General features: G+C 44.0%; 1 protein-coding gene across 1 annotated transcript in view; it reads right to left on the minus strand.

Moving 5' to 3' along the window:
* SLC13A3 (solute carrier family 13 member 3) overlaps positions 1 to 27,618 on the minus strand; it is a 93,568-nt gene that overhangs the window by 21,453 nt on the left and 44,497 nt on the right. The window contains exons 4-9 of the mRNA XM_054467549.1: positions 20,469 to 20,535; positions 16,652 to 16,837; positions 13,001 to 13,126; positions 9,769 to 9,864; positions 8,666 to 8,770; positions 4,169 to 4,266 (exon numbers count right to left, since the gene is read on the minus strand). Of these exons, the coding sequence (XP_054323524.1) occupies positions 4,169 to 4,266; positions 8,666 to 8,770; positions 9,769 to 9,864; positions 13,001 to 13,126; positions 16,652 to 16,837; positions 20,469 to 20,535 (678 nt within the window). The remainder of the gene's footprint in view (positions 1 to 4,168; positions 4,267 to 8,665; positions 8,771 to 9,768; positions 9,865 to 13,000; positions 13,127 to 16,651; positions 16,838 to 20,468; positions 20,536 to 27,618) is intronic.

The following is a 27,618-nucleotide window of genomic DNA, read 5'->3' on the forward strand; positions in this document are numbered from 1 at the left end:
GAGGTGTGAGCCACCACACCTGGCCCTGACTCTTTTTAATGAGCAGTGTGACCTTGAACAAGTCACTTTCTCTCTATGGAAACTTACTGACCAAAATATAAGACTCCACAAAAGTCTTCAGTGTTAAATACCAGAAAGTATCACAGCAGCCAAGTCTGCACAGGGTCACTGGTGGCCAAAGGACAGGCAGTGCTCATGGAGTTCCCTCCCCACCCACTGGGCAATGCTGGAAACTCCAGTTCAAAGACCCCTGGGCTAAGGGCACACATTGGCATTCCATGGACCAGACTCAACACACGTGTTTTAGTGCTACTGTTGTTGGCCCACATAGTATTTGTTTTTCAACTTGAATGTGTTGCCAATATTTAAAACCAGGGAGATTCCACATAAAAATCTAGATTTTTGGCTTCTTTTGAAAAATCAGCAAATCTGACTAAACTAGTTCTGTTCTCCTGCATGGGTACAATCAGTGGAAGCTAAGTAATATCTGCCCCCTTTAATTTAAGTGGGGATTGGCTCACCACTTTTCCACAGACCCTGCCTTGCCACGAGACTGAGGTGCTCATCACTACTTTTTTTTTGTTTTGAGACAGAGTCTTACCCTTTCACCCAGGCTGGAGTGCAGTGGCGTGATCTCGGCTCACTGCAACCTCCACCTCCTGGGTTCAAGCAATTCTTCTGCCTCAGCCTCCCAAGTAGCTAGGGTTACAGGTCTGTGCCACCACACCCAGATAATTTTTGTATTTTTAGTAGAGACAGGGTTTCGCCATGTTGGCCAGGCTGCTCTCAGACTCGTGACCTCAGGTGATCCACCCACCTCAGCCTCCCAGAGTGCTGGGATTACAGGAGTGAGCCACCGTGCCCAGCCTCTCACCACTTCTTACTGATCTCAGCTGTTGTCTCCCTTTGTATAATAAGGAAACTGCTCTCTGTTTCAAAAATGGGAAAGGAAAGATTGACAAGGAGGGCCATGTGTTTCTTGAGACACATATTCCTGTACCCAATCTGCTGTATAAAAATGTTACCTTCCATCTGGAGAAAAATATAGGTCAAATATGTATATATATATTAAAAAATAGATTATATATTTATAAAACATATAAATATATATATTATATATAAAATAAGTGTTACCTCCTTGTAGGCAGTTGAGTTTGTAACCTCTGATCTATAAAGCCAGTAAAAGCCAGAGGTGGAAGGCATCTAAGGGACTCCCTCATTTTCTAAGTGAGAAAGCAAGGCTCAGAGAATATAGGAGCTTCCCTGAGGTCACCCAGAAAATTAGTAGCAGAGCTGGGATGCCAGTCATCTATGTCATAGTGAGGTAGGAGGCGGGACTTACTCCAGGGGTGGGGCTTGGGAACCAGACCAAATTGAGGACCAGCTAAAACCAGTCCTGGGCGGAAGCAGCTTTCCATAAGACACGCCCACCAGTGTACCATGTCAGTCTACCATTGCCATGGCAACACCCAGAAGTTACCATCCCTTTTCATGGCAATGACTCAACAACCTAAAAGTGAACACCCTTATCCTAGAAACTTCTGCATAAACTACCCCTTAATTTGCATATAATTAAAAGTGCATGTAAATATGACTGCAGCACTGCCTCTGAGCTACTACTGTGGGCACACTGCCTACAGGGTAGCTCCACTCCATAAGGAGCAGAACCTCTGCTGCTGCTGTGCACTGCCGCTTCAATAAAAGTTGCTGTCTAACACCACTGGCTTGCCCTGGAATTCCTTCCTGGGTGAAGAAGCCAAGAACCCTCCCAGACTAAGCCCCAATTTGGGTGCTCGCCTGCCCTGCAACAATAGCGCCTTCCCCATGGCCCTAGCTGAGAGAAAGCCCTGGGCGTTGTGAGTTCACCCCCAGGTGCCAGAACCACGGATGGGCACCTGACCAAGGGCAGCTGATCCATAGGCTGGCCAGGGATCTATGCGGCTGTGAAGTAGCCTTGTGGGAGGAGATCTGCCCAAGAAGAACAAGCTGGGCCAACCCGACTCTTACTCTGAGATACAGCAATAGGAAACAGAGACCACTGGGTGAAGAGAAATGACACCTGAAGGTGAAAGAATGAACAGAGAGGCCGTATGACACACAGGGGTCATGACTGGGCTGAAGTTGAGTGAGGAAGCAGCAGCCAGGAGGAAACAGATACTGTGAGGACACAGAGGCTCCGGGGAAGCAGAGGCTCAAGGCATCAGATGGACACCATGAGGAAGTGGCTGCCACCGGGGGAAGAAGCTAGGAAGGAGCAGAAAGTATGAGAGCCGATGCCACAGGGAATAGAAAACATGAGGGAGGAAGTGGAGCTAGCAGAAGCCACAGGGCTCAGACACTACAAGGGAACAAAAGTAGAGACTAAAATGAAGCAGAAACTATAAAGGTGCAAAACCTAATAAGCAGCAGAAACCAGGAAAAGTTTAAGAAATTGTGTACAGAGGGAATGATGAGAACAGCCAGTTGGAAGACTGACTGGAAGAGAAGCAGAGATGGAGAAAAGCTGAATCCTGTTCAACGGCAGAGTACACAGGCCCACAGCTAAGCCTCCTTAGACCCAGTTCCAGCCTCCCTGAGGTCCAGCTATGCTACAGGAACTGTTCATGGGTCACACATGGTAGCTCATGCCTGTAGTCCCAACATTTCAGAAGGCAGAGATGGGAGGGTCACTTGAGGCTAGGAGTTCAAGACGAGCCTGGGTAACGTAGTGAGACCCCTGTCACTACAAAAAAAATTTTTTTTTGAGACAGAGTTTCACACCGTCACCCAGGCTGGAGTGCAGTGGGTGCCATCACAGCTCACTGCAGCTTTGACCTGCCAGGCTCAATCAATTCACCCACCTCAGCCTTCCAAGTAGCTGGGACTACCAGGAACACCTCACCACGCCCAGCTATTTTTTTTATTTTTTTATTTTTTGTAGAGATGGGGTTTCTCCATGTTGCCAGGCTGGTCTCAAACTCCTGGACTCAAGCAATCCACCCACCTCAGCCTCCCAAAGTGCTGGGATTACAGGTGTGAGCTACCATGCCCAGCCTGCTACAATTTTTTTTTTTTTTTAATTAGCCAAGCAAGATGGCTCACACCTGTAATCCCAGCTTCTTGGGAGTCTGAGGTGGGAGGTTCACTGGAGCCCAAGAGTTCGAGACTGCACTGAGCTGTGATGGTGCTACTGCACCCCAGCCTGGGTGACAGAGTGAGACCCCATTAAAAAAAAGAAGAAAGAAAGAACGTTTATGGAGCTTATAAAATCCTCATCTTCCTACAGGACACATACACTATACTCCCCACACTCAAATAGTTGACTCTTCCATGGCTGGGGCTATCCTGAGTGACACTATTTTTCTCAACAATAGAAAACAGTTTGATTATGGTCCCTACTTCCTGACTCCGGAGGAGCTCATCCAACTGCCCCAGCTGGCAGCCTCAGGTGTTGGCGTCACCTTCTGGTAGACATCTGCTGGACACTGGAGGGAGTCGCAAGCTGGCAATCTGAAGGCCACAGTCTACGACATTTTGGTTAGAGGTACTCAGTGATTTTTAAAAAATGGAATCTGAATGCCTTTAGGCAGTTTTTCCTCAGTCTCCAACACTTCCTAAACAGTTGAAACCCAGCTTGTGTTTTCCATGTGTGGCTCCTTGGGCAACCAAGGTGCAACTCCTGCTTTGGACCAAGGGGTCATTTTTCTGCAAAGGACAAGAAAAATAAACATTTTTTGTTTTGTGGGCCTAGAGGCAAAATTGAGGCTATTGTGTAGGTACTTAAATAACTAAAGAAAATAAATTTCCACAAATTCCTTAGGGGAAAGCAAAATTTGATACATGGACACTGAAATTTAGATTTCATGTAACTTTCACATGTCGTAAAATGTTTTTCTTTCGATTTTTTTTCAACCATTTAAAAATCTGAAAACTGTGCTTAGCTCACAGGCTGTTCAAAAACAGACAGCAGGCTAGATTTGGTCTGAAGACTGTAGTTGCTAACCCCTGTCCTGGACTACCACCTGGGGCAGCCCTCAGTCCCCAGACAAGGCAACGGCTCAGACAGTGAAAGGAGAAGCAGGAAGGACCACGTGGTTAGTGCAGTGGGGGGGCTCCAGGCCCTTGATGACCACACTCCATGCTGCAGTCCTCACTGAGCCCACCGAGACCCCAGCCTTGACCACCTTACCTTTGAAGTCAAACCACCACTTGAGAGAGGGTCTTTGGGACGGGAAGAAGAACAAGATGGTGACAATAGCCACGCCGGTGACGGCATCAGAAAGAAACCTACAATGAGAAGGCCCCAAAGCATGTGACCCTGGGCATCTCAGCGGGCTGAGGTTTGGCAGATTTGTAAAGGAGGATTTGTGGAAGGGAATTAGGCCTGCTGTGAAGGGGCCATTGTTGGAGGCTGGGCCACTGGATTCTGTCCCGCAATGCACTCAGCATGGTGCAAAGCTCTTCGTTCACAGCTCCCTGGGGGCATTTAGATGCTGCTTAGGCTCAAGCAAATGCTTATCTTCCCAACTCAAGGACCCTATGAAGAGGGACTCGACCAAAGAGGGGAGAATCTGAAGGCCGCAGAATATTGGAGTCCTTGGAACCCCTATTAATCACCCTCACCGGGACTCCTGTAAGAGCCCTGTCTTTGTTCAGCTTGTGCTTGAATCCCTCCTGGGATGGGCAGCTCACTGCATTGAGATACAGCCTACTCACACCAGTGGAACCCAGATTGACCCAGCCTCATGGCCTCTCAAAACCTAACTGTCACGTTTCAAGCATCCACAATGTGTCCTTTAGGGGAGCTTTGTACACATTAAGCCCTCGGGGCAGGCACTTTCCATTTCAGGTGGAGAATCAGAGGGTCAAAGGGCAGAAACAACTTGTTCAAGGGCAGACCCCGAGCAAGTCATTTTGTTAAATTAACATACAAATACAACCAAGATATCCTGTAAATTTTATTTTTAAGGTTTTTATTTGCAGCTTTGGACACAATTCAATAAGGAATTGGTTAAATAAATTGAAGTGCTCCCATTCTGTAGACCCTGGCCTGAAACTCAGATTATTCTGGCTCCAAGTTCAACAAAGTCTAGAGCTCATTGCTAACCAAAGCTCTTTCCACTCACACATTTGGAAAGGAGAGTATTCAAACAGACAAGAAGTTGGAAGAGATGGTCAATATCACTATCATCAGAGAAATGCAGATCAAAACACTAATGGTATACCATTCATTTGCTAACAGGCAAGACTTGAAAAGGACAGTAAAACTGGTGAGGGTGTTGGGAACATATGCCCTTAGTGAAAGAATAAACCAGTTTAACCTCCTGGGGCATTTGACAACACGTTTCCAATTTTACATGTAAATACCCTTTGATCCAGTTATCCTCCTTCTAGGAATTTAACCTTGAGAAACAGTCGTACTTTTGTACACAGATTATGTGCAATGATGTTCATTACTGATAAGAGTAAAAAAAAATTAGAAGATTTTTGATAGACACATGTTTAAAGAAATTGTGTTCCATTCATATTATGAAGTACACTGCATCTGTTTAAAAAAAGATAAAAGATAATGTCAATCTCTATGTGTTGACATAGAAATACAACCAAGATACCCTGTAAATTTTATTTTGAAAGTTTTGATTTGAAGCATTGAACACAATCCAATAAGGAATTGGTTAAATAAATCAAAGTGCTCCCATTCTGTAGAGTACTATGCAGTGTTTTAAAAGAATGAATTTGTGATCTGAGTCCAAGAAAATAAAATTTACAAAAAAGAATGAAGTAAGTCCAAAATGGCAAGTTGTCCATGATCATATTATTATATTTTACAGTCTTTTGTTATATGTATACATATTTGTATGTGTGTATGTATGAAGATATGTGTGCATATCTGGAATGTCATACACCAAATTGCTCATGGCAATCATCTCTGGACAGTGGGACATAAAGTGGATAAAGAGCCACTAACTTTTCCTTTTTCAATTCAGCATTGTTTGAATTTTTATGAGTATGCATAACTTTTGAAATTCAATACAAAATTAGAAAGCAGATTACAAATAATATGTTGACGTGATCACATTTCTGTTAAAAAAAAATCTTCTTTTAATAGGGTTCTAAAAGCCAGTGGGCATATGTTTTGTTAAGGTGTAATTAACATGCAATAAAATGCACCCATTTTAAGGGTATAGTTTAACAAGTCTTGACAAATGTATACAGTCCAATAACAGCATGATCACAATGTAGATCAGTTCTCAGATAGCCATTTTTTAAAAGTCAGGAAAGATGCATATCAGAATTAGAGACTGAGATTTAGCTGATTTTCACATTTGCTGTATTGTTGAAATGCTTATATGCCCATTTTGCATCTGAAAAAAATAAAGCATCTACATTTTGGAAAAATAAAAAAATGGCAAGAGCAACGAGAGCTTCATGGCTTCATGAAATTATATTGTTTCTTGCTTATAACAACCTTCAGGAGATCAGAATTTATGTCACCCATTTTACCGGGGAAGAGGTTGAGGCCCAGAGGGTGAGATATCTGGATTGTGCACTGTCCAGTATGGTAGCCATAAGCCATATGTGGGCTAGTGGGCACTTCAAATGTGGCAAGACCAAACTGACATGTGCTTTAAACGTAAAGCACACACCAGATTTTGAAGATTTCACATGAAAAAAAGAATGCAAAGTATCTCACTAATAATTTATACATAAAATATATTATTCATGTTAGTTTCATCTATTTTTCACTTTTTTAATATAGCTACCAAAAAATTTAAAATACATATGTGGCTCACATTATATCTCTCTTGGATGGGGCTAATCGAAATAATCAGATTTCACCAAATCCAGCAGATACATCTCTATTTAATCATGTTCCCACTCACACCAGAATTTGACACAGTGCCCACTCACGCTTCTTAAAACACTCCCCTCTCTTGGCTTTTGCTGGTCCATAGCTCTAAGTTTTCCTTCTACCTCACTCACCATCTCTCTATTTCTCTAGTAAATTCATTTTCCTTTCCCCAGCTCCCAAGTGCTGGGGTTCCTCGTGGTCTATACTCTCCTTAAACACTTTCCATAGCTGAGCCCATTGATTCCTATGGATTTAACTCCCAAATTTATACAATGACTCCCAGATTTATGTCTGCAACCTAAACATCTCCTCTAAGCTCCAGTCTTGCATATCTAACTGCCTATTGAGCTTGACAAGTCTAAACCAAGTCCAAAATAGAATTATGAATAAGCCATTCCCAGCCCCCTAAAAAATATTCTTCTCTAATTAACCACCATCCATGCAGGCACTCCTTTCATTAACACCCCCCAATCTAACCCAGCACAAGTCTCACATTTAACTTTGAGTGATATCTTGACTGCTGCATCGCCATTGCTACCACCCTCACTCAAGCCATCCCCCAGACCAGGGGTCAGCAAATGTCTCCTGTAAAAAGCCACACAGTAAGTATTTTGGCTTTGCAGGCCACATGGTGTTTGTCTGGACTCACATTTGACATTGGAGTATGAAAGCAGCCATAGACAATATGTAATTGAATAGGTGTGGCTGTGTGTCAATAAAACTTTATTTGCAGACACTGAAATTTGAATTTCATATAATTTTCGTGCATTACAAGACGTTGTCTTTTGATTTTTCTGCAGCCATTTAAAAAATGTAAAAATCATTCAAAATCAAATGGCAGGCGAGATTTGGCCCGAAAAGACAGGGGCCATCTAGATGATGTTATAGCTCCTAACTATTCTCCTCATCTATATTTTTGCCCCCATTACCCATTTCCTAATGAATATAGCTAACAACTATTGAGTTCTTTTTATGAGCCATTTTAATCACTTGACATGTATTAACTCATTTATCTTTACAACAAGCCAGTGAAAAATGTGCTATTATAATATCATTTTACAGATTGGGAAACTAAGGCACAGAGAGGCTGAGTGCCTTACAATCCTCCAATGGCTGCCCACTGCTCACAGAAAAAAAAAAAAAAAAAATCAAAATGCATAACATGCCCGAAAAGACACTCTGATCTGGCCCTCCCCTACCCTTCCTCACCCGCTTTCCTTCCTTCCCACCAGGCCTCGCTCCCACTGGGCTTTTCTCATTTTCTCAAACATGCTATGTTTGTTCTGACTCAGGCTTCAGTAGACATTCCCAGTGCATCTCCACTGCTTTCACCTGCAGTCTTCCTAAGCTTTGGCTCTTCCCAGAACTGTCCAAAGTCAATGCCCCTGCTCTATTATTTTATAGCATAACCCTCTCAGTCTTTCCTTCATAGCACTCATTGCAATGCAGTTATTTTGTTGTCTAACTACTTGTTTTTGTCTGTGTCCCAGCACCCAGCATCCAGCTTAGCACATAATAGGTTCTCAATCAATGTTGATTGAATGAATGAACGATTTGCTCAGTCACGCAGCTCGTAAGTGGTAGAGCTAGAATTCTAACCCAGTTTAGTCTGACTCCAAATCCAGAGCTCCCAACACATGAGAAGTCATATTTTATCACCCAAACCTAAACTCTTTTGAGAGTGAAAGAGGGAGCTATTAATAATCACATGGGACAAAAGATGGAAACTTGCATGCGTGTCTCCCCAGCTGCACTGCCGCCTCTCCAGCTCCAGGTGGCCCAGCGCAGAATCCCCCCTGTTGGACTCCTCCCTGTGGGTCCCCAGAGTCTCACCCAGGATTGAAGAGGCTGGCCCAGCCAGGGATGAACTTCGGGTCCCGGGTGAAGAGGAGGATGGCAAACATGCAGAAAAGGATGAAAACGGCCTGTTCGGCAAACCTGTGGCACAGACATGCAGGCATGATGGTGACCCTGGGTTTCAGGCAGACTGCAGCAGGCACAGGCTCAGGCAGCTGCCCACTGGGAGTGACTGGGCCCGGGCTCTGCCTCTGCGAAAGCTGAAGTCATCCACTCCCCAGGGAGTGCCCAGAGGGAGGGGAGGGGTGCCAATGAACTGTAAATGATTCCTGTCCTAGGACTTCCACGCTCCCTCAGGATCCTTCCTGAGCCTCAAGCCACCCCCTCCCCGAAATTGCATGTTTCATTATCACCAGGAGTTTACCAGGGTCCTATGGAAAATCAAGAAAGTGAGAGACAGAGTCCGAAAAGCAGAGAGGAAGAGAAACAGACAGAAATGCAGTAGGCAAAGAGAAAGAGGAGCATTCATACAGAGAGAGAGAGAGAGAGAGAGACAGAAAAACACACAGTCTGTCTACACTGAAAGGATAAGACACAGAGAGGGGACAGACCTGGAGAGAGGGTGGATGGAGGTGGAAAGAGAGGATCCCCAAGAGTTGGAGGAGACAGTTACCCAATGTACCCATTTCACAGACTGGAGAGCAGGGCCCAGAGAGGGTTAGTGCCATGACCAAAGCCACACGGGACGTGAGTGGCACAGCTGGTCCTTGAACACAGGCCTACTGAACCTGTTATTTTCACCACATGGAAATGTGCATTAAACAAGGTCCTGGAAGTCACCTGAGATAGTGTCAGGTATTCTGTGTACCGGGAGGGAAACGGTGCTTTTGGTGGAAGGTAGCAGATCCCACTGTAAGTACACTCTGAGGGGCTTTTTGGTCCTCAGGTTTCTACCCCAGCACCACGGCAAGAGGTTGACTGTGTAAACCACCTCCCATCCTCTATCTCTAGGCTCCCAGGCCATGGGTCCTGGAATTCTCCTGGAGCTCAGCCCCCATGGGCCCAAGGCCAGGCCAGGAGGAAGCTCTCCTGAGCGTTTAATACTTAGCTCTTTCCTCAACCCAAGGACCCCCACATACTTGATGGGCCCCAGGTTCTGGTATTCTTCCCGAATTACAGCTCGAGCCCTATCTTCTGCATTGGTTCTTATCTCAGATTTATTCTTCCTCCAGCCCCTGAAACAGAAAGTGGGAGGTTAGGAGTGGCCACTGCAGGTATAACTAACTTCTCACCTACAACCAGCACCACCACTTGACCAAGCCACAGCCTCTCTGTCTGGGAGGCTGCAACTGCCTGATGGCTGGTCTCCCTGCAACTGTCTTCCTTTGCTACAGTTGTTCTCCCCACGTATAGCCTGGTTGATCTTTAAAAATGTGAATCTGATCATATGACTCCCAGGCTTAAAATCCATGAGTGGGTCAAACAGGCACATGAATAAACGCAGGAATCAATGGAACAAAACAGAACGTCTAGACACAGACTCAATCACAAATGGGAATTTACTCTGTGATAAAGTTGCTGTCACAGATTGGTGTGGAAAAGATGGGCTATTCAGTACATGGTATCAGACATATAGATCAATGGAACAGAATTGACAGCCCAGAAATAAACCCATCCATCTATGGCCAGTTGGTTTTTGACAGGGGTACCAAGACTGAATAGTGGGTGAAGGAATAGCCTTTCAACAAATGGTGCTAGGAAAACTGGACAGCCATGTGGAAAAGAATGAATCTGGACCCCTACCTCACACCAAATACAAAATTAAACCCAAAATGGACTGAAGACCTAAATGTTAGAGCTAAAGCCATAACACTCTCAGAAGAAAAGGCAGGGGTAAATTTTCATGTGCCTTGGAATAATATGATTAGAGTTAAAACCATAAAACTCTCAGAAGAAAGGGCAGTGGTAAATTTTCATGCCCTTGGAATAGGCAACAGTTTCTTCAATATGATGTCAAAAACACAAGCCATCAAAGATAGATAAATTTGACTTCATCAAAATAGTAAAATGTCATGTGTCCATAAATGGTGTTAGGACACTGGGTGACCATTTGGGACAAAAAAAAGTGAAGTTGAATCCAAACTTCACACTGTACCATAAGGATGAACTCCAAATAGATCAGAGGTTTAAATGTAAAAAAAAAAAATACTAGAAGAAAACATATGATTATTCTTTTATAAGTCCCGTATTAGGAAAACCTTTCTAAGCTGTAATTGAAATTTCAGAAACCATATGAAAAAAGATTGAAAAAAAAATTAAAAAAATTCTGCAGGGAGAAAAGCACCATAAGCAAAGCCAAAAGACAAATCAGGAAAAAAATGTAGCTTCTATTGTAGAATAAGCACTCATCTTTCTAAAATATAAAGCGTACCAGAAACTAGTAAGAACAAGACCAAAAACCCATTTGAAAAAAAATGTATAAAAATATGAACACACAGTTTCACAATTCACAGGAAAGAAAATACCTATGAACAAACTTTTCATATGCTTCCAAATCTATGAAAAGTTGCCCAAAATTACTCTTCATAAAATAAACACAAGTTATTTTTCTCTTATCAGATTGGCAAAAATCCACTTTGCTGCAAGGAAGCAGACACTCTCATACACTGTGCATGGGAGAGGAAACGTAAAATTTTTATGAAGAATGATTTGACAATATCTGTTAAAATAAAAATGTGTTTATTCTCTGATCCAGAAATCCAACTTCTGGAAATGTATCTTATAAAAATGCTTGCTTCCTTTGAGCTAGAGCTGCAAGGTAAAAGAGAAAAAAATAATAAAATAAAAACAAAAAAACAGCTGGGCATGTGTGGCTCATGCCTGTAATCCCAGCTGTTTGGGGGGCCGAGGTGGGTGGATCACTTGAGGTTTGAGACCAGCCTGGCCAACAGAGTAAACCCCTCTCTCTACCAAAAAAAAAAAAAAAAAAAAAGGCACAAAAAATTAGTCGGGCAAGGTGGCAAGAGCCTGTAGTCCCAGCTACTCTGGAGGCTGAGGCAGGAGAATGGCCTGAACCTCGGAGGTGGAGGTTGCACTCCGAGATGGCGCCACTGCACTCCAGCCTGGGTGACAGAATGAGACTTTGTCTAAATAAATAAATAAATAAATAAGTAAATAAATAAAACAAAAAACAAAAATCTGTCAGGGAGGCCAGTCACCAGAAAAAGATATCTATGTCTGCTCATATTTGCTTAAGAAAACTCTGGAAGGTTACACAAGAAACCAATAAAAGTGGATGCTTGTTTGGGAGGATATCGTGGCAGAAGAGGCCCATGGTTGGGAAGAGGGGTTCTCACTGCATATCTCTTAGCGTTGTTTTGATTTTTGAGAAGCATATGTACGTGTTGCCTATCCAAATTAACGTAGCCATATTAAAAAGTAATCGAAGTAACCAAAATAAATATAGGAAAACGAAGTGCCAGTATTATATTTTGGCTAGATATCATTTCTGGCTCAAGTCTCTGGGTCTGAAGCTTGCTCTTTCTTCATTTAGAGGTTGATTTGGAAATGTTAGATATTAAGGTTTCTTTAGCGCCCAACTGAGACTTTCTCCTCAATGTAAGTAGACTGAGTGATGAGAGTTGATAAAGACATATTTCCCATAATATGATTTGGTGTTATTTAGTATTTTGTCCTCATGCCACCCCAAATTATCTACTGTATCAGGGCCCTATAAAATGGGAAATCGTGCACTCCCCTCTTCTCTGGTCAAGAGTGTTTACCTTATTTAAAGACAATACTATTAATAATTATTAATAATATGTGACATCAACAGAGGGTCTGGGTGTGGCAGGTGGGTCACACCTCACATCCCTGGGAGGTCAAGAAATGAGAATATGGCTAGCACGGTGGCTCACACCTATAATCCCAGAGCTTTGAGAGGCCAAGACAAGAAGGATTGCTTGAGGCCAGAAGTTTGAGACAAGCCTGGGCAATATAGTGAGACCCTGTCTCTACAAAAAATTTAAAAAAAAAAATTAACCAGGCACAGTGGCACTCGCCTGTAGTCCCAGCTACTTGGGAGGCTGAGGCCAGAGGAACACTTGAACCTGGGAGATTGAGGCTGCAATGTGCTATGATCGCGCCACTGCACTCCAGCCTGGGCAACAGAGCAAGACCCTGTCTGTAAAACTAAATGCATACATACATACATACATATATACATACCTACATACATACATACATAAAAGAAAGAAATGAGAATACGACATGAAATAACAATCATCTTCAGTTTTCATAGGCAGATACCGAGGTTAGAAAGGCCATTCCCCGCTTCCCCACTCTATCTGCCAAGAAGAAAATGAGAGGTACCTGAAGCTCAGTCCCCCGTACAGAAAGGAGATCCAGAGCCAGCCTGCCAACAGGAACAACAGCATAAGAGGGAAGGCGAAAATGAACCAGGAGCCGAAATTCACCACGTCACACTGCGGAAAGAAACTGGAGAATAGCGGGAGATGAGAACAGGCCAAGGGCAGCCATGCCCATTTTGGGAGTGGGAGAGGGGACCAGGCAGTACTAGTAATAGCGGGGAGGAGGAATGAGAGGGTCCCATGGAAGTCTTGGGAAAAGTGTTTTCCACCTACTCTAATAACACCCTTTTTTCCTCTTCTTTGGAGGCTGCTGGCTTCTGACCTAGTGGGACCAATGGGTGCCCTACAGTCAAAATCTCTGCCCCCTGGAGGCCAGACAGGTGAGTGAAACAGGCCAGGCCGAGCCGTGGTGAATTGAAGAGAGCCCTGCTCATTAAAGGGCTCAGCTGCTATTTGCTCCCCCATGGTTCCATGCAAGAGTGCAGGGCCAGTAAGCCCAGGTTTGGGTTTTACTTGAAATTATGTGATGTTTAAATATTGGCAATTCATGAAAATGTTTTTAATGAATGTGGAAGTGAAACATAACACATCTGCAGGCTGAAACCTTTGCCCTCCTTATTACATATGCTCAAAGACCCTGGGCATTTTGTCCAGGCAATGGTGATGTCGATGAGTTCTTTCTCTGCTGAACGGTGTCCAATCTCAGTTTTATTAAGACATCATCAAGCCTGAAAGGATGAAGGGCAATAACACTCAGTGCTGGTGAAGTTGTGGAAAAACAGGCAGATTCTTGATGTTTGTTCATCAGAATATTCTTTTCTGGAGAGGAATTTGGTAAAATGCAGTAAGAGTCTTAAAAATGTGCATACCCTTTTACCCAGAAATTCTACTACTAGAAATAAACTTTAAAAAAACAACCAGAAATGTGATCAGGAATATAAGTGCTAGATTGAAAAGAGGAAAAGTAAGTTATAGAATGATGTATACCAAAGTATGTGGACACTCATGGACATTTCTAGGTAAATAAGTAAATAAATGAAAACATTAACAGTTATTATATAATAAATAAGCAAACAAAAATATTAATAAACTCTATATAGTGGGATTCTAAGAGGTTTTTATTTCCTCCTTTTCCTCTGCCTGTATTTTCTATAATGAATAAGTATACCTCTATAATTAGACAAAGTAAAAATATTGTTTTAAAAATATTAAAATATCAGCGAGTGTGTGGTCAGTTACATAATTTGTAATAGCAAAATAATAATTATTATAAAATGAAAACAATCAATGCTTATGATTAAAGTATGTACACCCAAAATAAGATAATACATAGTCACTAAAAATTATGTTTTCTAAAAAATTTTAATAATAAAATCAGACTATAAAACTGTATTAAGAGCATAGTTGCAAAAACGTTAAATATATACACATTTAATATATGGACATAGAAAAGTCTAGAAGAAAGTCTGTTAAAATATCGACAGTGGGATTGAAGGTATTTCAAACTTCTTTTTCTACATTTTCCAAATGTTCTTTAGTGTGCCAATATCATTTTATAATCAGAATAAACCAATAAAATGTATTTTGGCAACAAGGGCCAAAGGACCACTCAGGGCAATCACTTCTCCTGTCTCCCCAGGCTTCTCCTGTTCTCAGCCGGAGAGTCAAAATCACATATTACCTGGCATTCCTTTTAAATCCGCTCTTCCTACACCAGAGAGTCTACATTTGAGCCCTTGTGTTGCATAAGATTTGCATGTAATTTACTTGAAAGCCTACATTTGATATTTATTTTTACTGTATATATGTTAATATTATATATTTTATATATTATATGTTAATATATATTACATACTTAAATATACATAAGATATATTTTAGAAAATATAAATATGAAATAGACATATAAAAAATATAATTTCCCCAATTTCATTTCAGGTTGGAACAAAGTCCTACTTTGTTCCAAGTAGGACTTTCCAAAGCCTGAAAACGCTTTGACAACAACTGCTCCCCTCCAATTCTCCCCATCCCCAACCTAGGCTCTGCTCTCCACCCCCAGAGCCCACATCTTCCTGTCCAGCCCTGGGGATGGGTCCTGGCAAACCCTAATACCGAATGCCTACCTTCCCCCTCGGCAGAACACTAAAGGGCTGAGCCTAGATCCTCCCCACACCTGAAGCAGGACCATCTTTGCTTCTGGTTTTTCTGACACTGAGCTAAAACCAGAAGGCACAGCCAGCCTTGTTTAAAGGATAGAGATAAAAAGACATCTAAGGTTTGCAGTAAAACTCAGTGGGCTTACATCAATTGGTGAAATACACCTACGACTTCTTTTTTTTTTTTCACCTCTCCCAGTGCATGGTTGACAATCACTGGTTTCCGTCATCAAATCTTAAAATCAAAGCATTTTGGAATCTGAGAATGTATTGGCAATTCATCTCACTCAGGGGTTAAGATTTTAAAATCAGCACATGTGGCCAAACACGGGTGTACTAAAATCTCTTGTGAAAATACCTGTAATTACTCACACGTATGTTACTGAGGGTTGCACACATAGTAAACCTCTCTCGGGGAGATCAGCAGGGCCTCCCTTTATCCCCACAGGTTTTTAATTCTTTGGTTGGGCAACAGATTAAGAAGTCAGCTAGTATTTGCAGCCATGTTGAATATCAAATACTTTTTGGTGTCCTTTGTTAGCCAAATGCTTACATTTGCATTTATGTAAATTAAATGAACCTATGCTACATCTCCACTGCAAGGAATCTTAGAAACCCTGCCTCGGAATCCTGAAACCTAAAAGTCTTAGAGACAGGATCTTGAAATACCAAAGTTTTAAAATCTTAGAAACCAGAGGTTTAGAATAATGGGAGCGGCAAGTTGTGCAGTTGGAGAATCTTTCTCTTATCCTCATGCCCTGACCGGCCACCCAGTCACTGCTGACCACTTCCAGGGGTGGGGAGACTTTAGCTCCCAGCAGAGCCCACTCCAATGGGGGACCCTGCTTATGGCTGGAAGCCTTCTCTCAGGCCATGACAGCCACAGACCCATGCCTCCCGCTGGGTCACTCCTCTACTGTCACCTTTCCAATGACCCCCATCTCACTTGGAGGAAAAGCTGGAGTCCTTAGACAACAGTTACCGCTATAACCTTTTGTCTTCTCACCCTCCCTTCGCCCCAGGCTCTTCGTCTCCCTGGTATTCTTGCTGGTCCCTGAACCTCCCCAGGAACAGCTCCACCTCCAAGCCCTGTAGGAGCTACTGTATGCCTTTCCCTCCTGTGTTCACATGGCTCATTCCCTTATAGGTCTCTGCTCAAATGTCAGCTCATCAGAGAGAACCGGTGTCCTTGACCAACCTACATAAACTAGCACCCCACTCTCCTCACTTCTACCCTCTTTCCCTGCTGTACTTTTTTCCTAACTTATCACACAGATATATTTTATATACATTTGCTTTTTCACTTATTGCCTGTCTCTCCCGCCAGAATGGAAGTTCCCCAAGGGCAGGGATTTCACTGGGTTTTGTGTATTGCTGTGTTCCCAGAGCCTGGCCCAGAGAAGGCCCTCAATACACATTCCCTGGATGTTGAATGAAGGAGGGAAGAGGAGGGGAGGAGCAGAACCCTCCCTGCCGGTGGGGATTCTTGCTTTCACCTCTTGAGCTGGCCAAGCAGGATGAGGTTAGGGGCTGTGCCCGTGAGTGTGGCTGTGCCCCCAATGCTGGCTGAGTAGGGGATGGAGATGAGGAAGCCCTTCCAGATGTTCCCACGATATTCATCCTCCTTCCTGGAGTCAGCCGGCAGATCCAGTGGAACCTCCGTCTCCCCAGGGTGGTCTTTGCTTTAAACAAATCCAAAGAGAAGCCATTCAGAATACATGGAGAACAGGCCACAGACTGCCCAGGAGTTGGGGAGCTAAGTGATCTTTCTAGAAGGTAATTTGGCACAGGTATCAAAAACCCGTAACAAGGTGCAACTCTTCAGCTCAGATGTTCTACTCTAAGAATGTACCCTAAAGAAATAGACAAGTGTCTCAGGTGTGGGTACAAGGGAATTCACCATGCCATTAAATATAATTAAAATGAAGAACAGTCTAAATGCCCATCAAAAAGGGGCTGATAATAAAGATGACTCTCTTCCTGGATGGAACACCAATGCAGCTATTAAATGGATGCTTACTAAGATGAAAGCTGTGCATTCATAAACTACAGTGAAAAGGCTTGTCACAGTACTATTTAGTTTTTTATTTTATAAATACTCATGTTGCAGCTGGGCATGGTGGCTCACTCCTATAACTCCAACTCTTTGGGAGACCAAGGCAAAAGGATTGCTTGAGGACAGGAGTTTGAGACCAGCCTGGGCAATATAGTGAGATCCCATCTCTATGAAAAAATCTAAAAATCAGCTGGGCATGGTGGCATGCACCTATAGTCCCAGCTACTTGGGAGGCTGAGACAGGAGGGTTGATTGAGCCCAAAAGTTTGAGGCTGTAGTGAGCTATGATTGCCCCACTGCCCTCCAGCCTGGGTGACAGAGTGAGACCCTGTCTCTAAAAAAAATTAATAAGTAATTAATAAAAATAAATAGCTATGTTTCATGAGTATAAGAATATTTAAAGTCTAGAAATATATGCAAGTTGTTTTGACACCTTTCCCAGGAGTGGAATTACATATTTTTTTTCTTTTTTATTTTCTGGGTTGTTTTCCTTATACAGTTAAAGAGTTTTGGGAAATAATGAAATTAAGAATTATTAAGTACATAATTAAAAGATCATAATGTTGGCATTTTTGAGATGAAATGATGTCCGCTGTTCTCCATTAAATAAAATAGGTATTTAGAAACAGACTGAAATGAAGAAAAAAAAGTAAAATAGCAGGTTACAAAACAGCGTATATAGCATTATCAATTTTTATTTTATTTTGTTTATTATTTATTTATTTATATTTTTTTTTTGAGACAGAGCTTCACTCTTGTCACCCAGGCTAGAGTGCAATGGCATGATCTCAGCTCACTGCTACCTCTGCCTCCCGGGTTCAAGTGATTCTCCTGCCTCAGCCTCCCGAGTAACTGAGATTATAGGTGCCCACCACCATGCCCATCTAATTTTTGTATTTTTAGTAGAGACAGGGTTTTACCATGTTGGCCTGGCTGGTCTTGTACTCCTGACCTCAGGTAATCTGCCCGCCTTGGCCTCCCAAAGTACTGGGATTACAGGCATGAGCCATCGCGGTAAAAATGCATTTATGTATACAGCTGTCTGTCAAGAAATAGTCTAGAATGGTATTCATTTAACTGTTATAATCTGCCTCTGGAAGTGAGATGCTAAATGCATTTATCTTTTATTTTAAGAGTATTTTTTGACATATGCAATTGTAAATTGTTCCTAAGTGAATGAAATTGAGAATTGCTGTAGCACTGATAGATATGTTAATGAGCTTGATTGTGGTAGTCATTTCACAATGTGCCCATATATCAAAACATTACATTGTATATCTTAAATATATATAATTTTTATTTGTCAATTATACTTCAATGAATCTGAAAAAAAGATAAATTAAGATTTTTAAAAAAGTGTTCTTTGTAACAAATCAATTTTTTTAAATTAAAGTGGAAATTAAAATGAAAAAATATTTACTTAAAGAAGGAAAGATAATTCAAATACCCTCTGGCCTGAATCACTACATAAGAGACTCCTTCCCCAGAGGGCAATGTGGACATGAGCTGGGGTCTGAGTAGCTGATTTCCAGTATGACAGGAAGGCAAAGACCAGAAGCAGATGGAAACTACCATCACGGTCTGACTTCTTAGGAGTGGCAGGCCTGGTCCAGAACTGTGGCCTCCCTCAGACCTGGGGACCCCAACCATCCCGAGTATCAAAAAGAGAAAAAGCAGAAAGGGCCCTAGAGTTTATCTAGAGCAACCACTTTTTTGTTCAGGTGAGGAAACTGAGGCCCAGAGTAGGGAAGGGGTTTGCATCCAACAGATGTAGGCTTCTAGAGGGTGAGGACTGGGTTTTGCAACAGACCCAGTGCAAGCACTGCACAGGCAGATGTTTAAAGCATATTTCCAGGCCACACAGTCGTGAGTGGCTGGACCAATCACAGAACTCACGTCTCAAAGTTGGACTCAAAGCCCCCAAACATGGTGCCAAGAGGGAGCACAGGCTGTGGGATGACACAGGCATAAGGTAATGCCCCTCTCCTGCTAAAACTTCCATCAGCTCCCATCTCATTCAAAGTCAAGGTTATATCCATGGCTCATGAGGTCCCATGTGCTTTGTCCTCCACCATCACTCTCTCCCCACCCAAGCCAGCTCTCAGACCCCACCTCCTACCATGTGCCCACTCATTCACTCGGCTCCAGCCACACTGGCTTCCTGGCTGCTCTTTGACCTCTCAGGAGCTTTGCACATGCTGGTCCACATGCTGAGAACACTCTTCCCATGGATACCCCCACCACTCCCCACCTCTTGCAGAGATTTGCGCAAGCAGGATCTTCTTATGAGGACTTCCTTGATCACCCATATTCAAACTGCCCCTTCCCACTTACCGGCTTGCCTCCCCCACCCTCTTTCCTGCTTTGATCTCCCTCTGAAGCTTACCAACCACCCAACACACCATGAATTACATTCACTTATCTGCTTCTTGCCAATAGAATGTAAGCCCATAAGGGCTGGGCTTTCTGTCTGTTCCTTGCTGTATCTCCATCCCTAGAATAGTGCCTGGCTCATCGTAAGCTCCCAATAAATATTAGCAAATGAATGAAATAGACCGGATCAATACCCAGCACTGCCTTGAGCAGATTGCTTGGCTCCCTGTTGTGTCATCACTGTTAAATTCAGATCACAATGCCATAATAACAAGTGCTAACATCTGGACGTGTAAGGTCCAGCCAACCTGCTCTATCTACATTATCTCATTATCTCACACAGCCAGTATGGAGCAGAGCCAGAGTTCCAAGTCAGGTGTTTGTGACTCCAAATCCCATGATCTTAACTACACTGCCATAATGCAAAGGATACTCTAGACTAAATGCGATTTCAACATTGATGTGAAGACACTTTGAAAGTCATGTAGGGTGAAGGGCTGTTATTGTTTTATAAGGTATTTTTTTTTGTCTGTGTGGACTGTTAACCCTGCCTGCACCCCTCTCCTCCTTGACTGTCATGCAGTTTGTGCTGTCTTGCTCTTCTGGGTCTCTTCTTTCAAGAGGAAAGTACCTGTGATCCTCAACCTCACCAGATCTTTAGGGATTTAAAGTACTGCCCTACCCTTTCCATGTCTGCATTTTTTTAAAAGGAGGCTGTTGAGGTTAATGTTTAAGCCACAGAGATGAATGGTGGAAACTTAGGCGTTAGGTCGTTTGGAGAAAAATTCAGGGATGGGAGGAAAATGGTTTGCAGCATTGAATTCTTGTTCATCGTCTCCTTGAATCAAGCACTGGCTCCTCTATGAATTTCACCAATAACTTACGCTTCTGTGCTGGCGAGAAACTGCATCTCCGTGGGCACAGTGTGTAGGCCATTTCTCCGCACAGCAGCTAGGAGGAAAGAGCATGATGTCTTTAGTGTAATGTAGCGAATGGAACAGGAGTGTCCCAAATCTCGTGAAGTCAGTCAAGAATGCTTTCTTTGCCAAGGATCCTATACTATTCACTGAATCAAAAGACAAAGACAGAGAGAGAGAGGAAGAGAGGGAGGGAGGGAGAGAAAGGAAGGGAAAGAGTGGGAGGGAGGGAGGGAGAGGGGGGAGGGAGGGAGGGAGAGAGAGACGGAGGAAGGAAGGAAAGGAAAGGAAAAGGAAAGGAGGGAAAGAAAAAGAAAGAAAGAAAGAAAGAAAGAAAGGAAGAAAGAGAAAGAGAAAGGAAGGAAAGGAAGGAAAGGAAGGAAGGAAGGACGAAAGGAAAGGAAAGGAAAGGAAAGGAAAAAGAAAAGTCATTCAGCATTCTATCCTCCTGTCCTACCATCCATATGTGAAGACATGCCCAGGCCTGTTGGCAGGGGTTTAGCTGCAGGGCTGCTTGACAACCCATAACTCAAGCCTAGGCTTACCTGAGCAGCCATTGCCAAAGCTGTGAAAGGCCAGCTATGAATGGTAATGAGTCATCAATGGGTTGGACGACCCCAATTGTCCATTCATTCATTCATCCAAAAAGTATTTATTGAGCACCTACTATGTGCTATTGACTATGTTCTCAGGGTACTCTGTGAACAATATAGAACAAGGCCCCTGGCTTCCATGGAGGTCATACTCTAGAAGGGGAGACAGGAAATAAATGAATAAAGAAAATTTTAGGTAGGGACAAATGTATGGAGGAAATAGAACTGGGCAATGTGACTGGAAAGCGGAGAGGGGAGTAGGTGGGCTCTCTGTTCAACAGAGAAGACACTGTGTGCTGATGGCCTCAGATCTGAGACCTCAACGATAAAATGGAATCCATCCTATGAAGAGCCCTGGGAAGAGGGTGCAAGGAAACAAGAACAGCAAGTGCAAAGGCCCGGCAGTAAGGAGGTGCTTGGCTGAGATGAAGAACTGGGGAAGCCCATGTCCTGGGAAAGAGGTGTATAGGAAAGGCCTAGGGGAGATGGGGGGTGGGGACGGAGTGGGCAAAGGCCAACGGGAACTAAATCAGGGATGGGGACCCCCTGCAGGATTTAATGCCCAAGACGATATGATTTACATTTTGCAAACAACTCTGGGCCTGGTCTGAGAGAATGGACGTAGGGGAAGGGGCGAAAATGGAAACTGAGAGTCCAGTTCTGGATCTGTTGCATTTTCCAGCTAAGATGATGGTGGCTGGATTTGGCTGGTAACCATACAGACTCTGAGAGTAATAAGTGGTGGATGTGTTTCAGTTCTTTTGAGATAAGAGCTTGGTGCAACTTGGAACCCAGAGCCAAAACTGGGGCACATGAACCCTAGCCAATTGATCCATCAGCAAATTACTATGGAGCACCTGTCATGTACCTGGTGCTGAGTGACAAAAATGAAAGTCCATGTCCTCGTGGAGCTGATCTTCTGGTGGGGGAGACAGACCACACACGACTAAGTAACATACGCAGTATGTCAAATGAAGATGCATGCCATGCAAAAGAACAAGGCAGGGAAGGAGCCAGGCATCCTAGGGTGAGACACCTTCTTCAAGGCTCAAAGAAAGTCTGATAGGGAAGGAAAATTTGACTTTGAACCAAGACCTGAAGGTGAGGGGTAAGCCATGCAAACATCTGGGGCAAGAAAGAGCAGGTGCAAAGGCCCTGGGGTGGGAGCACACCCAGGAAGCAGAGGGGAGGCCAGTGGAGCTGCAGGGGCCAGAGGGAGGAGAAGAGTAAGAGGAGGCAAAGTAAGAGAAGTGGCAGGGGGTGGAGGTGGTAGGAAGTGGGTGGGATCATGCAGGGATCTCAGAGCTCACAGGAAGGATTATGGCTTCTCCTCTGAGTCAGGTAGGAACTAGGGTAGCATTTGAGCAGAGGAGGCTCAGGACAGGAGCTAACTTTGTTTTTAAAGTTATTTCTCTGGTCGAGTGTGGTGGTTCATGCCTATAATCCCAGCTACACAGGAGGCTGAGGCAGGAGGATTGCTTGAGCCCAGAGTTTGAAACCATCCTGAGCCAGATAGTGAGACCCCATCTCTAAAAAACATTCTCCAAAAAATTAGCTGGGTGTGGTGGTGCATGCCTGTAGTCCCAACTACTCCAGAGGCTGAGGTGGAGGATCAGTTGTGCCCAGGAGTTGGAGGCTGCAGTGAGGTATGATCATGCCACTGCACTCTACCTTGGGCAACAGAGAAAGACCTTGTCTCTTAAAACAAACACACAAAAATAATCAAGTTATTCCTCTGCTTGATAGACCAGACTCCCCAGCAGCCTTTGACAGTGTTTTGGATAAAAGAAAATTAGAATGAATAAAATGTTCCTGCAGCTGGAACCACCACCAAGAGTAAAATAACTCACTTCTGGGAGTTGGGTGTGTGGCTGGTGGCCAAACACATCAGCCTTGGGTTCAAATCCTAGCTCCATCACTTACTATGTGACTTTAGGTCAGTGGTTCCCAGCAAGGGCCAATTCTGTACTCAAGGGATGTTGGGCAATGTCTGGGGGCATTTTCGGTTATCACAGCTTGGGTGGAAGGGCAAAGTACTACTGGCGTCTATTAGTTAGAGACCAGAAATGCTGCTAAACATCCTGCAATACACAGGTCAGCCCACCCCAGCAAAGAATTATCCCACCCAAATGTCATTGGTAATGAAGTTGAGAAACCCTGGTTAGGGCATATCCCTTAATCTCCCTATACCTCAGTTCTTTAATTCATAAAATGGAAGTAACCATTCTAGGATTGTCAAGAGGATTAAAGAGTTAATCTACTGCTGGGTGTGGTGACTCACGCCTGTAATCCCAGCAGTTTGGGAAGCCGAGGTGGGCGGATCACCTGAGTTCGGGAGTTTGAGACCAGCCTGACCAACATGGAGAAACCCTGTCTCTACTAGGATGCCCATAATCCCAGCTACTCGGGAGGCTGAGGCAGGAGAATTGCTTGAACTCGCAAGGTGGAGGTTACGGTGAGCCGAGATAGCACCATTGCACACCACTCCAGCCTGGGCAACAAGAGCAAAACTCCGTCTCAACAAAAAAAAAAAAAAAAAAAAAAAAGAGTTAACCTATTAAAAGAAGGGATCAGCAAACTTCTGTAAAAGCCAAAAAGTGGAAACAACTCAAATGTCCATCAAAAAATGAATAGATGAATAAAATGTGATATATTCACACAATGGAGGATTATTTGTAATAAAAATAAAGTACTGATACATGCTTTAAAAAAAAAAAAGCCAGATAGTAAACATTTTAGGTTTTGGGGGGCCATGAGGTCTCTATTATAACAACATCTCTGCCATAGGAGCAGAAAATCAGCCACAGACAACACATCAATGCTTGAGTGTGGCTAAACTTTTATTTGGGGGACATCAAAAAAAATTTTTTTTTTGAAACAGGGTCTCACTCTGTTGCCCAGGCTGGAGGGCAGTGGCACGATCACAGCTCACAACGGCCTCAACATCCCGGGCTCAAGTGATCCTCCCACCTCAGCCTCTCAAGTAGCTGGGACCACAAGCATGTGCCACCATGCCCAGCTAATTGTTGTTTTTGTTTTGTTTTGTTTTGTAAAAAAGGAGGTCTTGCTATGTTGCCCAGACTGGTCTCTAACTCTGGGGCTCAAGCGATCCTCTCACCTTGGCCTCCCAAAGTGCTGGGATTACTGAAGTGAACTACTACGCCTGGGCTGAAATTTGAATATCATGTAATTTTTCACGTCACAAAATATTTTTCTTCTTTTGATTTATTTCAACCACTTAAAAATATGAAAACTATTCTTAGCTCCCAGGCTGTATGAAAAACAAGCAGTAGGCTGGATGTGGAGGGCCATGGTTTGTCAATATTGATACAAAGACTTCAACAGAGCCGGGTAGTCCCAGCTCTTGAGAGGCTGAGGTGGGAGGATTGCTTGAGCTAGGGAGGTCAAGGCTGCAGTGAGCCGTGATCATGTCACTGCACTCCATCCTGGGTGACAGAGCAAGACGCCATCTCAAAAAAAAAAAAAAAAAAAGACAGAAAGAATTTAACAGGAAGCTGAGTACTAGCAAATGTTCAGTAAATATGGGTTACCATAGAGAAAGAAGAAAACAGAGCGTAGGGAATGATTCTGACACTCAGAGCCAGGTCACTTCATTCTCCATAACCTTGTCTAAGGGCAAGGTGGCTGTGTCACCCTCAAAATCCCAGCATCCCCCTGTCTTGCTAAATGAGTGACTGCTCCTTCCTTACCCAGCTCAGAATTGCCTCTGGTCTCTCTCAGTGCCCAACCTCCAGCCCAGATCCTGTCCTGGGTTCCTTTTAACACCCCCTTCCTGAAATAATCAGGGTAGCTCACGGCATGTGTGCCCCGCCCCCTCACTGTTGCAGTAAATGATAACTCAGCTTGTTTCATTACTAGTGTATTCCTGGGGTCTTTGGTGAAGGCCATTGACACTCTTCAAGGAACCCAAGCAAGACACAAAAAAAAGTTTGATTTTTTTTCTTTTTTACATGGGATTTTCCTTCCCATGGAAGTCAGGCCACATACACAGCCATATGGACATTCCTTGTCTCGCCCCGTGGTTTGGGGAAGTCCCTTCCCCACCACGGGCTGCTCTCGTGGTACACCGTTGGTACCATGAGGGAACAGGATTCCATGGTGGCTGGCTGTGTCATTTTTCCCGTGCCTGGAGCTGGCCCTGTTGACTCCCTGCAGGGACCTGAAGGTGAAAGTTAAACCAGCTGCCCTGGGCCATAGGGATGAGGGCCCCTGAGCACGAGTGCTGGGAACAGGTCCACATGCCATGCACGAGGCCAGGGTCCAGGGCACTGAAGTAGGAAGCGAGGGACTATTAATAGCACACTAAGGTTGGGGGCAAAGTTGCTCCCCAGGGGATGGCCAGACAGTAAGAACTCTGACTTGGTGACCCCCAGTCCCCACCATCGCTAGCTCACTCTACCCTCTTCCCACCCGGGCGCTGTGCAGGTGATTCCTTTATGCAGCCAAGGTGGACAGCAACTTGTCTGAGGTTACAGATAGGGAAACTGAGCTCACCAGTTTGCCACAGCCCTCGGCTGGCCCCGTTTGCTCTGCATCTGAGTTGAAGAGCTCTGATAAGAGAGTGTATGTGCTATAAATAAGGCAGTGAAGGGTATTCGTACACACAGAACTCTAAACAGTAATTAGCTTTATCATATAAGATCAGGAAGGAGGGAGTTTTGCTTTTTCCTTATGGAGATTGGTAATTAAGAAAAGTTAATACCAGACATTATTTTCTGATGATGATGATGATGATAAAGTCATGAAGATGAAACTGGAAAACCTGGTGCTGAGCGGAGCTCTTAGGCATTTACACAGGATCCACCCCTGTGCTTCCTGTGACCTCAGTGTCCCAAGAGACCACATAGAAACAGACCAGCGGGGCAAAGTCCCCAGAGAGACTTCTCTGGGTCCAGAAATTGCCAGTTGATTAGAAGCTTGATGCTTCTGTAAGGTCTTATTCACATCATACCAATCCTTGAGTTTGTGTCAGGCTAGGGGACTGAGAACTTTCACATCTATAATCTTACAGCTGTCTCCAAGCAGCCTTAGAGAGCTATGCAAAGTTTATTACCTTCCTCTTTACAACTGGGGAAACTGAGGCCCACAGAGGTGGGCTAAAGTTGGGATCAAGGGGACCCAATGGGTCAGTGGCAGAGTCAGGATTATACCCAGAACTTTGGATCTCCCATCCCCTGAACCTCGGTCCATCTCCAAGGCACCCACCTGGCACTTTAGCAGGTCTGACGTGAAACTGATAACTCTAGTCTAGCCTCCCTGGTATGACTAAGATGTTCTTAAAATTTGACACGAAGAGGGCCCTCAGGAAAGAGTTCTTGTGTCAAATTAGGTAAACAGCACTCCAGGGAAGGTCAAAAGCCCCTAAGTTAAGCAGGTTTATGTCCATTTACTCATTTAGCACTCATGTCAGCCTAGGTAGTAAGGATTATTATCCCCATTTTAGGTTTGAGGAAACTGAGGCATAGAACAGTTAGTTCAATGGTCTATTTGTGTATTCATTAATTCCACACATTTATTGAACATCTACTATGTACCAACAGTGTCTTAGGTGCACAAGACTGCACCAATGAAGATTCACAACAATGAGAAAGACTGACAGGCCCTTCACGGAGCTTGGAGTCTATGAAGGAGACAGATTATAAACCAGGAAGCAAATCAATCCCACTCAAGTAGGAGGGGAAACACCAAGGTGGATCGAGATAGAGGGTCTTATTACCTGTGCCTCCAATGCCTGGAAGTCTCATAGGTAGTTTTTAATACAACTGCCATATATTAACCACTTCCTATGTACCTGGCTCTCGTTTCTCACGTAAGAGGCAGTGTCCTTGTTTTATAGATGAGGAAAGTTGCAGAAGGTTGGTTAGCATATGGATGAGCACAACGCTTCGCTCAACATTAAAGACCCTTGTGTTGTGAAGGGTGGCATCCTGGGCCTTCCTATAAAATAAAGATGTAGACAGCAAGCTAGCTTTCTATGGACAGAGAAAAGGAGGGGAAAGAGTTTAGATTCAAAAGCCAGGTGGAGGGCCAGACGTGGTGGCTCACACCTGTAAGCCCAGTGCTTTGGGAGGCCGAGGCTAGAGGATCGCTTGGGCCCGGGAGTTTGAGGCTGCAGCAAGCTGATTGCACCACTGCACTCCAGCCTAGGAGACAGAGGAAGACTCTGTCTCTAAAAAACAAAAACAAAATGCAGGTGGGCCCCTTACTGGCCAAGGAACATTGGGCCCATCATGGCTGCGAGCTTCAGTTTCCTCATCTGTAAATCAGGCATGCTAATAGTGCCCCCCACAGGGCTGTGGTGGAGGACCTAATGAGAACGTGCATGCAGAGGGACACTGGCGAAGCCATCGCTCACATGGCCCCTGGGTCCCCCAGCCAGTGCAGGGCACAGAACTGGGTAAAGGAACTGGAGAAAGACAACAGCGCTGCCCTCCAAGTCTGAGGACCTCTGGGGTCTTATCCAGATAGCCCCACCCTGCCCTAGGTTCTGCCTCTGTACCAGG

This window comes from Pongo pygmaeus, chromosome 21 (assembly GCF_028885625.2).
Source record: "Pongo pygmaeus isolate AG05252 chromosome 21, NHGRI_mPonPyg2-v2.0_pri, whole genome shotgun sequence".
NCBI lineage: Eukaryota > Metazoa > Chordata > Mammalia > Primates > Hominidae > Pongo > Pongo pygmaeus.